The sequence below is a fragment of the Macadamia integrifolia genome, chromosome 13 (genome assembly GCF_013358625.1).
Source record: "Macadamia integrifolia cultivar HAES 741 chromosome 13, SCU_Mint_v3, whole genome shotgun sequence".
NCBI classification, from domain to species: Eukaryota; Viridiplantae; Streptophyta; class Magnoliopsida; order Proteales; family Proteaceae; genus Macadamia; species Macadamia integrifolia.
In genome coordinates this window covers 3,187,254-3,201,415 of record NC_056569.1, presented here as the reverse complement: position 1 = coordinate 3,201,415, position 14,162 = coordinate 3,187,254, and the positions used below count along the sequence as shown (strand labels likewise).

Below are 14,162 nucleotides of genomic sequence, written 5' to 3'. Positions count from 1 at the left end.
GTTGGAGCAATTGCCCAACAATTTTATTTTTATTTTTTGGATGAATAATAAATATTAACACGAAAAGAGGAGACAAGAGACCAAGAGGGAAGAGGGAGAAGGCAGGGGATACAGAACCAGAAAGGCCCCGGCGGGGGGGGGGGGGGGGAGGGAACTACTCAGCCAAAATCTCCCAACAATTTAATTGGTGCTCTATATGCGATTTGGTTCATGGGTTAGCCGCCGACTTATGTAATCTGTTTGTGGGAGGCTGACCTAGCAGAGCTTGGGTAGATTCCCTATTTTCTGCATAATATTCTTGGCATGTTATACATGCCGCACTCTACCTATATGATAAGTCATGTATTTTGCTTGTAAGAAATATGACTGTGGAAAATGGTTGCAAGCATGGTTGCCAGCCTAAGCATTATAAAAATCAACATTAAGCCATATCATGTCATAAAAAATCAACATTTAGAGAAATGCTCTTGTTCTATAATGAGTTAGACTAGTCAAATGAATTAATTTTTACATAAGACTTTTTGTACTAGGTATAACACAGAATCAACTTTCCAACAAGTCGAAGATTACTTAAATCTGAGTTGTAATGACAAAGTTATGTTTCGTTCAAATTTATTTTAAAGTGCGAATGCTATTAAAATCGTCTGAATGAAAATAATTTTATGGGCATCAAAAGAAAAGATTATTTTACTGGACTTTTGGTTTTTAGCAATGTTTTACCATTATAAGATTTATGAAATTTTCATAATTGAGAAAAATCCCAACATTTGAAAGTTGAAAATTGCTCCTACAACTAAAAATCTAGTTTTTGTTCTTGAACTGGAGGGTTGACTTTTTATCCTTTTAAAATTTGATGATTTTTAAACTATTTTTATTAGATTAATTAGGGGGTATTTGCTTATTTATGCATAATATCTTAAGTAAATGAATAACAACAACAACATCCAAAACCTTATCAACTACATAGAGATTCCAAGGAAGGACGAGCATGAGGATCAATGCAAAAAGATTGACTGGTTATGGCTAATTATAATAAGTGCCGGCTGTCAACTTGACGCACCACTACAAATCAGCCACAAACTTATAATGACAGACTATAATGAACATTTACTTAAAATGATATTTGGCATAAATAAATGCCAAAATATAAGGCGATAGTTGCCTAGGACCAGTCGAACTAGCACTTCACAGAATTTGAAATTCACATAGCCAAGGACTAACTTTTTTATTCTGTATTTTTGATGATCAGATCTAAGAAGCAGTTCAGATACGATTCAAGTAGAACTCTGAATCTTAGATTTGTTTCCAGAAACCATATTCAGCAGGAAACAAACTGAATACTAAATTTAATTTGATGTGTAGGAGAAGAGAATATAAAAATCAGAAGTAGAAGAAAAAGAATGTAAGGAAGAATTGAAGAGATAGCACCTGTTAGCTCTAGAATTCAGGACCAGAAGAAAGTAATAGGCCAGAGGAGGAGGAGGAGGAGGAGGGGAAGAGAAGAAGAGATAAAGAAAGAAGAAGCTGAGGGGAAAAATTAGGGGGGTTTGAGCCGAGAAGAAGAGGTGAGTGGGGAAAATTAGGGGGGTTCGGAACCGAGGAGGAGGAGGAAGGTGGCAGCGACATCCGTATCGGCATTAGCGTTGGTGTTAGCAATGGCAGACATCTGTGTTGGCATCAAGCTCCTTCGAGTTTCTCTTCCTCCTGATGCGGATCCGGGTTCCAAATTCAGAATTGAATCGCTTATGTGCCCACAAGAATGATAGATAGATCAAATTCAAAGGATTGGTGGCAAGTCCGTAATATCCAAAGCAAACAGGTCCTTAAGAGTGAACAAATAGTAGATGGGACATTACTGGAATTACAACTTTAAAAGAATGGGGGTAATCTGAAAATTAAAGAAGATTGGGGTAAATATAATTAAATGTTGATTTAAAGTTTTAAATAAAGGTAATTCTGAAAACTAATAATAGAAGGGGGAATTTGATAAAAGAACTTAAGGATCAGGGGCTTATTAGTAATAATCAAAAGTTAAAACCATAAAGTAATAGGTAAAGAACCCTTCTTCCTCTCGACAGAACTCCAGGCGGAAGGCCAGCAAATCTTCAATAGGGAGAATTCACTGGTTTGGCCTCAGATTGATCTGAAGTTTATGGGGAAGAGTCGCAGCACGAGGATCTCTCGTCTTCCACAGCTAACGGCTTGGAACAGCAGCCAGCCCAACAGTCAATATTTAGAAGATCTGAGTCAAGAACTGGCGGTAGATGCTATTGCAGTTAGTTGGATGTGTTGGCTCTCACAGCTGTGAAGGATTTTGAAGCCCCCTCTCAAAGGTTTGAGTCTCCCAAGGATAGGGAATCCACGACCGGAGTTTCAGTCCTAGAAGGTCAAAGGTGAGGGAGAGGTCGATCCACCCGATTAGAAATAGATGTGCTGAGAAGAAAACCAGAAAATAACAAGAATGAAGAGGAAGAGATAAAGAGGGAGTTGGTGAATGGAAGGGAAGAGATGAGAGAATTTCAGAGAGGGAAAAGGAGAGAAGCATGCATGGCGGTCATGGTTTCATCCAGACATTCTTTCAATTTCATTCAATCCAAGTCCCATCGTTGGGTACAAATGTACAATAACACTATTTAAAGACAAAAACAATAACCTAGTTTCCTATTTTGAAATTGAATAAACTTGCACCTAAATCTAAAGATAGAAACAAAATCTCACTCAAATAAATCAAAAATCAACTCTAATTCAGTTTCTATTGTTTCTAATTCTAAAATGGAAATAAGTAAAGGAATTAAATCAATCGGCCAACTGCATCACTTCCCTTTCTCCTCCTCCCCTTCTTCCAGATGTTTCTTCTTTGTCTCTTCGTCTATGTTTTCCTTTCCTTATGTTGGTGTGTGTGTTTTTTTTTTCAAGACACATGTATGAATTATGATGACGAGTGCATGTGCAGGCAGTTTATCTTAATAATGTATGCAATCCAATCCAAGTGCTAAAAAGGGTATCAATTTTATTTTTATAAAGACATTAATGATTCTATGCATGATAGTGTATCAAAACTTTATACATTGTCCAATAAAAATCTACAAAGGCATCATATAAATTAAAAAAAGGGTGTACCCAGATCATGAGGCACCCGCCATTGCGAAGTCTGGGGAGGGTCATAATGTATGCATCCTTACCCCCACTTCGTGGAGAGCCTGTTTCTCGATTCAAACCCGCAACCACTAGGTCACAATGGAGCAATCTTACCATTACATTGAGGTCCGCCCTCTAAAAAGCATCATATTAATATAAGTTTTATGAAAAACAATCATATTAATATAAGTTAAAAATAAAATCCACCTTTGGACCTAGGCATTCCAAGGCGCCATAGGCAGCACCCAGGGTGGTCCTAAGGCACCTGAGTTACTAAGTTAACATAAAGCGGAGCACCACCCAGCCCTGGAAAAACCACTTGGATGCCTAGGTGATGCTTTGAAAACTATGCCTTCAAGTATTTGTATACATGGATCACCTATTTCAGCCACATGAGAGGCTGATCTGTCTAATACTCCACTGCAGCCATTGGATGGAGACCCTGTGGATTTTAACCCTACATCTGAAATTTCATGGCCGACCTCAACCGAGTGGGCCACTATGTCATTGACTATTTGATTTCCCTCAAAAGTTCAGCCACTAAGTCAATTGGCATTGTTGGCTTTCCAGCTGTTTCTTACCATTCTCAATGCTAAAGTAGTTATGTGGAGGAATGTCGGCCACATGGATAGATGTCATGAGTTGACTGATACTAGGTTCCCTGATTTGTTGGGCTTTATAGACAATTTGGATGCTTACCATGTCATGTTATTTTCTTCTATATTCCTTTGTTTTAGTCTTCATAAATGTCTCATGTTAGATAACATCTGCAACTTGTGGTACAAGTTAATTAACAAAAGTTTCTTCTTACAGGATGATCACCGTACTCCTGGTCAAAAGCTCGTGGCACGCCGCTCAGTAAGCAAAGGCCACGGACATCACTAAGATTGGATCTCCAGGACAAAGGTATTTCTAGATTTCAGTAGGTCAAATTTGATTGGGTCATAATTTAATTCATCAGTAGTTTGAGCTTTGAAATAAGATTTATGTCCTACTTTAACGTATATTTCCTACAAAAATTGTAAAAGATGGACCATATTAGAGAACATTCACCTGGTCCATGGCACTTGCAGATTAATGTATAACTCCTCTATTTACGATGCACGTATATTGTAGTTTTTTCTCTGATATCACTTATGCTGAGGTAATGAGAGTTTCTGGATTGTGCTTTAGACAGAAAAAGGTTTGAATGGAGAAATTAATTAGAAGTTGGTAATGTGTTCTTGTAAGTATTTATCAGTGGTGCCAGAAGGTGATTAATGTAAAGTTAGGTTTCAATTAATCTAACCTCTGGTAGGATCACAGATGTAGCCCAGAATAGGTACTGTTTTCAGACTTGACAACAGTATATGAATATTTAATAAACAGTTGGTTAAATCAATCCTTATAAACCCTAACAGTACCTAACAATGGTGGTGAATAATCCCAGCCAAAGAACACATTAAACGGCAACCATATAAATCCAATTACAGGCAGAACTAAGGTTCAAGATTTTGGTGTTATGGTACCCATTTTGAAGATTGCCCCACTCCAACATATTTTGGTGGTGACCCAAAGGAGAAATTTTGTGAGGTTTGTCCGTCTGTGATGGTAGCAGATCGGCCCAAGCCCGAAGCCCGGAGCCCGGAGCCCGGAGCCCATCACTGGTCTTGTCTCGTAAGGGGGTGAGGGTGTGTAGACCCTACCCGATGGATCGACCCGAATCTCTATCTTCGTCTTTTTTTCTTGCATTAGGGCTTCTATATGTGAATGTATAAATAGGAGGTGTGGGTTCTATTTTTGACCGAATCACAAATCTCCCTTTTGCTCCCACTCTTGCAATCTCTCTCTCTCTCTCTCTCTCTCTCTCTCTCGTCCTCCTTTCTCTTGCAGGTTTGAGTCTCTCTCTCTCTTGTTCTTTCGTCTCAAGAAACCTGAGAGCAATCTGAATTCAAGAACTACAGCAAACAGTGGATGAATGGGAATGAGATAACCATCGAATAGGAGCCTTGGTGGAAGGAATCAACCCATAAAATATCAGACCAAACTGATTGACCAATCTGTTTAATCGATTCTTGATTCAGGGCTCAAATAGGGAGATTTCTGGGATCATACGCACCTGGCCTCAGAATTGGCGCAAATCACCATCAAGTGGGGGTCGTCAGGTGGGGAATGGATCCTCTAAATATCAGTCCCAACAGCCCAAGGACTGGTGAAATATACAGCCTTGAAGGTTTCAGCAAGAAACCCTCATGAATGGGAACCGCAGGTGATGGAATGCCTCCTTTATTCAACAACAATGGAAGCAGAAACTGGGTACTAATCGATGGAGATATCAGTGATGTTCAGCAGCTTCACTAGGGGTCTCAATTGGACTCAGTTGATCAGAAAAGTAAAACTCAGTAGGGGGAAAACAGGGTATCGATTGGAGAAGAGGAAGAAGGATAGGAGACTCTCAGTCTAGGGTATTTCACCCAAGGTCTCACCTCACTGCATCTCACAGGTTTTGCTTTGCACAAGCAAGCTTTCTTTCATTCAATAAATTGGTGGGGAGACTCTTTATGGTTCCTATTACATATAGTACAGAACTTTTTAAAACAGAAAATATAAATAATAAAAAGGGTAAGAAACTAGAACTAGAAGCCTCTTACAAGGAAAATTGAGCTTGTTCCCTAAAAAACTCAAGTCAAAGTAACATCTTGTCTAAGTACATAAAGACCGTAATTAAATTAGGAAACAAAATAACCGAAAGATAGCTTGTTGCCCAAGCTATTCCATCCCTACAATTTGGCTTTGGGTGAGCCAAAAACACCCAACCCCACATGGGCTGGCCCATCCGTGGCTGGTTGGCCACATGGCCCATGGTTCTGGCCACTTAAGTGGCTTATGGGCCAGACTCCCTGTGATTCTTGCAGATGTATTAAAGGCCCAAGAATCTGTCTACATCAGTGATGGTTCTAAAAGTCTTATTAAGTCAGCTGACTTACTTCAACTTCCTCTTCTGTCAGGATCAATGTAATATTCACTTGAGGACAGAAAGATAGAAATTCAGACTTTGGTTAACTCCAGTACACTTCTGTCCATGGTATGAAGTCTCAATATGTTTCGACTGTATCAGGAAGGTACATGTCAAGATTGAGCCTTTCGACAAGGTGCCATGGGATATGGTATAGTATGAAACAAGAAAAAGGTCTTGGTTCGTATTGAGCTGTATCGACCGAGAAATGTCGAGACTAGTTGATACACCCTGAAATGCCTCAGCAGCGGCAACCACTGCCACCGGCCAGCAGCACTGCCACTGCCACTGCCCCGTGGCAGCAGGAGCCACCACACCACCCCTGCCCCCACCCAGAAAATGGAAAGAAGTCACCTAGAGGCAGTGTCAACCACAGAAGTGGTGGAGTCGGTCGTAGAGAAACCTTTGACCATATTACTTATCCCTTCTTTTATAGTTAGGTAAGTGTTACTGTGGTCTGTTCACCCATGGAAGCGTCCATGCACTAACCAATAGGTAGGGCATAGTCTAGATTGGTTACATGCCAATTTTACATGAAAACTCAATCATTTACCACCCATGTTAGCCTAATCAGGTGCATGTACCTCCAATTGGTAAAGTTGCATCACATTCAATGACCAACTGATGATCCAAGTAATAGTCATGAGAAGGCTGCCAAAGATGTGTGGTTGTAGCTCGCACTTTTAATGGAATCCGTCATGCCTGAATGAACTAACACAATATATCATTTGTGGTCCCCAGAAAGCTCAAATAATTCCTGTACGGGGAATCTCCTACTAACATTAAGCTTCAAGACAGCTGGAGGGGTGGGATTCCATGAGCAGTGAATTGTAAGAGAGCTGATTTTTTTACACACCTTAGAAGATGTGGAGTGCTTGGAAATCTAGTGAACTATAGTTGTGTTGATTACCTGTGCAATAGGTCATTACCATCTGTGGCTGTGCACCTTCCAAATGAGTCCAGGTCTCCACCCATGGTCTACCTCCACAGTAGTTTTACTAGTTATGCATGCAGTGTGAAATTTCCAAAATCACTTGATCTTCATGATATCAATAGGGTAAGTTTAGCATCATCCGGTCCTAAATGGTCAACAAATGAGCTGAACTAGTCTGTAAATTCACTAGGATGGAAAGAATGTGTGTAGTTTGCTTATTGTCATAGCATTTTCTGAAAACTGGGGAAAATCTTGGCTTCTGAAATGAATCAAAACAACTTCCCGTGTTGTTTGTGATGGTGGATATGTATTCCCATTCCCCTATTCTCTCCCTTTTCTTTTTTTGATGTTCCGTTTTGTGATTACTTTTTTTTTTTTTTTTTTTTAGGGTGATTTTAGTGCTGGTTTTATCCAAAGCACATTTTTAGCTTTATGTTACGAGAGTGAACTCTATCATGCTGTGTACCCCATGACTTGGAAGTCCTGGCTTTGTGCCTCAATGATTTGGTCGACATGTCCACAACATCATCTAGTCATGGTTGAAATGTTGGACCAATTTGACATTCCCTTTTATCTTTATAGAGGTTGGGAAATGAGCTCAATTGTTAGATAGGAGCTCCTGAAAAATAAAGTTGGAATGCCTATATTTTGGGGGCGTTCTGGTTGAAATATGCAACCGAATTCAAAAGATGGCTTATCAAGGGGGGACTCTAATCTATTAAGACAATGTGAGCCTGTCAAATCAATAGCATTTGACGTGGTTGAAAGGTGGGAGGTGTGATGCCAAGCTTTTAGGATCATGATGTGGTACTGTGGTGGCAGATTTTTTTCCCTTGCCTTATTAGATATTAGGAAGAAAGTTTCCTGTCCGGTAGCATGGTTCCCATGCTGTACCCTTGTGTCTCTTTCTCTCCTCCCGATAAAATGATCTCCCTGCTCCTCCCCTCATAGATTGAACCAAAAAGGGGGTGGGGTGGGGTGGGGTGGGGTGGGGTGGGGTGGGGTGGGGTGATTGGGTTTCGCGCAATCATAGGAGTCATTCCTGGACAGGCACACTTCCCCTAGATATTGTTTAAAATTCTAAATTTATCATTTGGCTTTCTGAAATGAATTTCGTCTACTATTCATTCGTTTGCAGCTGTTTCCGTAATCATGCTATAACCCATGATCCACAACCAGGATCATAATCCTTGTTTTTTCCCCTCTCAAATGTTAACAGGCATTGAAATTCACATTTTGTGGTGCAAGGAAGTAGTCAGATTTCACAGTGGGACGACATTCACTATTGCCGCTTCCTCCTGCATCGAACAGTAGAAGCCTGTTATATTAAATGTAGAAGCTAAATATGTTGGATGCTTTTCAACCAACCTTTAATTTAGAATGGAATGAAGAATTCTTTTGCTTTCTCTATTTTTTCCCTTATCTTTTAGGATTGGTGATTTTTCTGCATTATTCTCAGCCAATAATCTAGAGCTGTTGAGATTATAATCAGTGGTTGGCAGCAGGTGGTAGTGGTTAAGGAGAAATAAATAAACATTGTCAGTTATCCATCAACTGTCAAAGAGTCCAATTTTGGTACTTGGAGAAGTAGAGCAGCTTCAGCCTTTGGAAGAGGTATTCAGGTCATTCTTCTGAGAAAATGTATTTGTGATGGGTTTGCTGACTATAGTGGTGTGGATTTCACTGGTCTACCAGAAATTGTTTTCTGAAGGGCTATAGCTGTAAATGAACTCTAATTTTGTTTTAATATATTTTAGATTTAGATTAGTTCAGTGGAGTTTGTGTCTATTTCCAGATCATTCTCTTGACCAAGGCTGTATCGTAACTCAATATTTATGACTTGTGGTTCTCCTCTTTAGGCTTCTTTTTGTGTTTTTTTGTTTTTTGTTTTGTATTTTTGTTTTTTGGGTCCCTGGGGGTGTGTTTGGTAACCAGACTACTCTCTCCAAGCTGCTGTAGTTGTAGAAGCTCTGCCTTGCGCCTTCTGTACTTGGGCTTGGGCAATTAATTATGGGATGATCCGATTTCGATTCCTAATTGGTCCAGCTTTTAATCAGGCCGAAGATCAAAACACCAGTCAATTAATTTTCCTTTTTGCTTTTTTTTTTTTTTGCTAAAAACGGTATCTAGGCCTTTGGCCCCATAACGGCATTAAACATTCTTGTATGAGTGGCTCAAGGTGTTTAGTGGGAGTTGAGCTTAAGATGTCTGAGTTTATGACTCGTATCAAGTTCGTTGCTCGTTAATTGTGTTTTCCATTGGGTTTGTGGTGAAGGCAATTTTAATTTTATAATTTATGATAAAATTAGACAAAAATCTAAAAAAAAATAATATAAAGCATGTGAGCTCAATGGTCCATTTTAACATGAGTATTTTTGGCCCAAGAGAGTAAATCGTATGTAATTGTTTCTTTCGTGTTCCTAATCAATCAGTATTTCAAGAATTGGAATCGGCCGATGCCGATCTGGAGCGGTATCAAACGGTAATGGATTGATGAAACCGATCCAAACGATTTTCATTAAAAGACCATTTGTCAACTTGATCGACATGTGGCTACCATGCAATAGTTTGTGGACACGTGTCGATGTAGGATAGGGTGGGGAGGGAAGCTGGCGAGAGGTAAATGGTGGGGAATAAGGAGAGATGTTAGGATAGGGGTGCTGAACCTATGGGATAGCGGTTTCAAATTCAGTTGATAATAATCAAATCGAACGAAACTGAATAAAAAAATGACAATGAGATTATAAATTGGTGGATTAATAATATTAGTGAGAATATTTTTTGTTTTAAAGGGAATTGTTACAAATCAATGAATATAAGGTTATAAATATAAAAATTAATTTGTAAATTATAAGAATGCTTCCATTAATTTCCTTATTCACTATGCAAAATTAGTTGTTTTTTTTTTTAATGAGAAAAGAAAAAAAAAAGAATTAAAAGTTGGATAATTAAATAAATGATTGAATAATAGAGTTCATTTTGTGATTTTAATATTAGTTATCTTCTTAGTAATTAGTTATTCATTGGTTTCAATATTAGTTATCTTTTTCTTATCATAATAAATTATGATTTAATCACAAATTTAAAGTGTTTCATCAAATCTTTCGTCACTACGGGTTATGAATAAAAGATTTCATTATGATTCAAATCCTATAATAAATCGAATTAAATTAGCACTAATCCGATGCTGAAAATTGAAATAAATTGAAATCAAACGGAATTGAAATTAAAATCGATCAAAGACTGAAGTTTCTTACTAGATTGATTTCATTCTTAGATTAAAATCAATTCAACCTGACCGAAACTTAATCAAACCTTTGACACCTCTCCTCTAATGATTAGACGTAGAACAGAGTCAACAGACCAATTAGTGGTCCCATTCACAACCCTAAATGCCACTTTAGGTTGTGAAGTTGGTGAGTCTTCTGGGGAAAATAATCCTCTGTTTTTCTTATCCTTGTTTTTCCTTGTTTTGCTACCTGTAGAACGCGACACGTTGACAACTTTAAAACCAACACACCGGATGTAATAATTCTTACCCAATCTTGATCGTTGGTCTCCTTGTTATCCACGTGTCACGTTCTGCAGGTAGCAAAACAAGGAAAAACATGAATGAGAAAAACAGAGGATTTTGATCCGTCTTCCGGACCTCCTAAGATTCCATAATCATTCTTCCAAACCGAGGATCTGAAGGTAGATACTCTTGCTACGTGGCATACTAGATAGTATTTTCTTCTTTACCCCACTTCATGTATTCCTCTTGATCTCTCATAAAAGTCATAGCTGCCATTCTGGTCGGATAGCCATTAACGCTTCTTGTTCAAGTTTCCTCACTTTCGTGTACTTATTTGATTTGTTTGTACTACTATATCGGAGATGGTTTCTAGGTTCATTTATAGGTTTTCGAGGGGCAGCTTGAAACACTGTCGAAGTATCGTCCGTTGTCAACCAGGCCATCTACCGTTTCTCTCCAATAACTGTTCTTCTATTCCTTCTACTGATAGGGTAAGTCTCCAAGAAGCTCCAATCTTATGGAATGTTATGTATTTGTTAATGAAATTGGATTCGCATTGGGTAAGTATTGCGTTTGGGATGTGGAAGAAGAAGGGCTTAGGTTGAAGATTTTGTGGCTCTCTGTTGCTGCTGAGTTTAGCTTTTTAACTCCTACATTGTGTTTTACCGCTGATCTAATTTTTTTTTTCCTTTTTAAAATTGTGTTTGGATTTTGATTCAAATTTTGGTTGTTTTGATGGCCTATACGGTGGATGGATTTGAAATGGACGTATTCTTCAGTTTTTTTTTCTCCTATTCTTTAGGTTGACCTTTCCAGATTTTTGTCCGAAAGATTGCATTTTGTTTAGTAGTTGGCGAATTCAAGTTTTCATTTTGTTGGGGATAGGTTGCAAAAAACTGGCCTTTTCTTATCATGGAATATTTCCATTTCGAGCCATGAAAGTCTTCGCTGTATTTTGCTTGGTTGGATTATTCTTCATCCTACCGTGGTGACTTCCTATACAAAAAACGTGTTAGTTCGCTTTGTGTCGGGGCTGTTGCCTACAAAGATAAATACTCAGTCATGATACAGAAGGTGATTTGGTCAACTACATTGGCCTTTATAGAATGGAGCGACAGTAAAATGGCCAGCTGAAACATGTGGAGTTTCGGTCTAATTTCAGTTGAAACCCGTAATATTTCGATTTCTGAGGATCCAAACCGAAATCTTGTATCTTTCTTATGAACCCTGTCCAATTAGAAAAGTGATTTTAGAACTCAGAACAACTAAGGCTTTCGTATTCTAAGGTTTTGTTCATGGGTTTTCTGTTCATGCCAAAACATGGCAAATGATTTTATTTCGGCTTCGGGGTTCAACATTGTAATTATTGCATTTTATAGTAAATTATATTTTACTCGTATTAGTATTTATGAATTTATTATCTTGTTTTACTATTAATAAGGAGTTCAATTATTATAATTAATAGTTTGTCCAGTTTTGCAAGTTTTCAGTTTTAAGTGATATTAAGTGTTTTTTGTTCACTTGGGAATTAATTTTTTGAGTCCTGGACCTCCTGGTTTAATTTTGGGTTGGTGCTATGTTTCGAGTCTTTAAGTCATAGGGTTTTTGGGTGAGGAGAGAGGGTGAAGGTATCTCACTTCCTATTTGTGGAGCACTATATTGCCTTTTGTGAAGCCAATGCAGAGATGATTAGAAATTTGATCATGTATGTTGTTGGTAACATAGAGAGCCTTCAATAACAGTAGATCATGTATTTTGTTCAGGCATGGTTTCAACAACGCTTGTTAGTTTCATGCTGGAATAATTTACTGTTCACAGAGTGTCGGGTCATTGTATTATGAATAGAAGTTCCTTTTGTTACAATTGGCGGGTCTATCTTGGATTCAAAGTGTTGTATTAGTGGATCCGATTGAGAGATCTATTATTCCCTGAAGTGTTTGACCAGGTGAACAGTTTAGTTGCTTACCTATGGGTAGCATTCCTGTCCAGGAAAAAAGTTCCTTTATTCATTTAAAGTTGTGCCTCCTTGAGCTACATACTTTTAGGTGGCAGAAGTTTTCCACATCTGCCACTATCTATAACACTGCTGCATCATTACTTTTGTTTTTGAGCATTTCAACTCATATGTTGATGACACATATGTTATTGTTCCCCTGGATAGTAGGTTTGGGGTTACCAAGAAACAAATTGTTTGGGTTCGCATGCCATCCATGGCATCAGTTATCAAGTTCATAATGAGAGGAGCTCCATTATTGAGGTCAGCCTTATTTCTTAGATCCCCTCAATTGGTTTTTGATGTTTTGTTCCAGTGTTGTATACTTTATCTGGTCAATGAAGTGTGTAAATGGCAGTTGCTTTTGCAGTCATTTCAGGTCACTCCATGTGGTGTAACATGTGGACACTAAAGTGTGTCTTGGTATTGTTGATGCACTAGGAAAATTACAAAGCACCCTTCACTAGACATGTGTAAACGCCACAGGTTGGGTGGAGCTATGGCTACTACAAAACTATCTCTAGTACTTACCATTGATGAATTCTATATGGATTGGCTATTTTAATCACCTGATGTATAAATTTTTCTTTGGAGGAACAGAAACTTGCATCAAGAAACCTACAAAAGCCTTATAAATGGTCTGGTTTAGGTCATCTATCTGGCTCTCATCCATGCTCTTGCCATCACTTATATTATGCAAAATTTTCCCAATGGTTAATTTCTAGTCCCATCATGGTTCGAATTATGACAATGGGGCGGTTGGAGTATGAAACTGCTGGGCCCCGATGGTTTTGCCTCTGCTCCAGTTTTAATAATAATGATGTGGTTCCTAAGATGCTATTGCCCATAATAATGGTTTTTGTAATTTGCTTGAATAATCTGTATGTCCAAAGGTAATGTTCAGTGACTTATCTATCTAATATTATCATGGATGGAAGCATGCAGTTCCAAGGTCAGGCCCCTTATTGATCGTCAGTCACAAGCTGAATAGGATGTTTTCAGCCCTGGGGTTACTGTCGAGGAGTTGAGTTGCAATTAAAATTGCATATGAGATTTCAACTGTTTGCTACTATTGGTTCACTGGCTTTTATTGCGATTTATAACCTGTTTTTTTTTTTTTTTTTTTTTTTTTTCTTGATAGGTAAAACATAGGGTTTTTTATTTTTTTTCGATTTATAACCTTTATTCTCACATCTTTCCTTTATCCATGTTATTGAGATACATGATTTGGTGTATGTCAGGAACAAGTGGATCCATTTTCCCTTGTTGCAGAAGAACTGTCAATTCTTGCTAATAGGCTGCGGGCGATGGTGGTTGCCGAGGTATTGGGTCTATCCTTCGCCAAACTGGCAACTTATTGATCTTATGTTGGGCATAAAAGATGTAATAAAAAATTAGACTTGATTTCTTGCAGGTCCCTAAGCTTGCCTCAGCTGCTGAGTACTTCTTCAAAATGGGGGTGGAAGGAAAGAGATTCCGTCCCACAGTGAGAGCTAATAATACTACTGATAGATTAACTTGGTGAACCAATTTCCTGTCCAAGAGGTTGTTCCCCCCAACCCCCCATCCCACAACCCCCCCACCCCCC

The 14,162-nt window shown here is 38.5% G+C and overlaps 2 protein-coding genes across 9 annotated transcripts in view; both read left to right on the top strand.

Moving 5' to 3' along the window:
• The window catches only part of LOC122058936, a 23,812-nt gene extending 14,891 nt beyond the window's left edge, over positions 1-8,921 (top strand). The window contains exons 7-8 of one of the 2 annotated variants that reach the window (XM_042621651.1): positions 3,952-4,044; positions 8,573-8,921. In XM_042621651.1, coding sequence (XP_042477585.1) covers positions 3,952-4,023 — 72 coding nt within the window. In that variant the 3' untranslated portion in view covers positions 4,024-4,044; positions 8,573-8,921. Of the gene's footprint in view, positions 1-3,951; positions 4,045-8,286 lie in introns of both variants that reach the window. The other variant, XM_042621650.1, reaches the window with a different exon arrangement.
• Positions 8,922-10,720: 1,799 nt separating this feature from the next.
• Positions 10,721-14,162, top strand: part of LOC122058829 (solanesyl-diphosphate synthase 1, mitochondrial-like) — an 11,266-nt gene continuing 7,824 nt past the window's right edge. The window contains exons 1-5 of one of the 7 annotated variants that reach the window (XM_042621520.1): positions 10,939-11,072; positions 12,743-12,838; positions 12,945-13,060; positions 13,816-13,896; positions 13,973-14,060. In XM_042621520.1, coding sequence (XP_042477454.1) covers positions 13,044-13,060; positions 13,816-13,896; positions 13,973-14,060 — 186 coding nt within the window. In that variant the 5' untranslated portion in view covers positions 10,939-11,072; positions 12,743-12,838; positions 12,945-13,043. The other 6 variants (XM_042621521.1, XM_042621517.1, XM_042621518.1 and 3 more) reach the window with 6 other exon arrangements.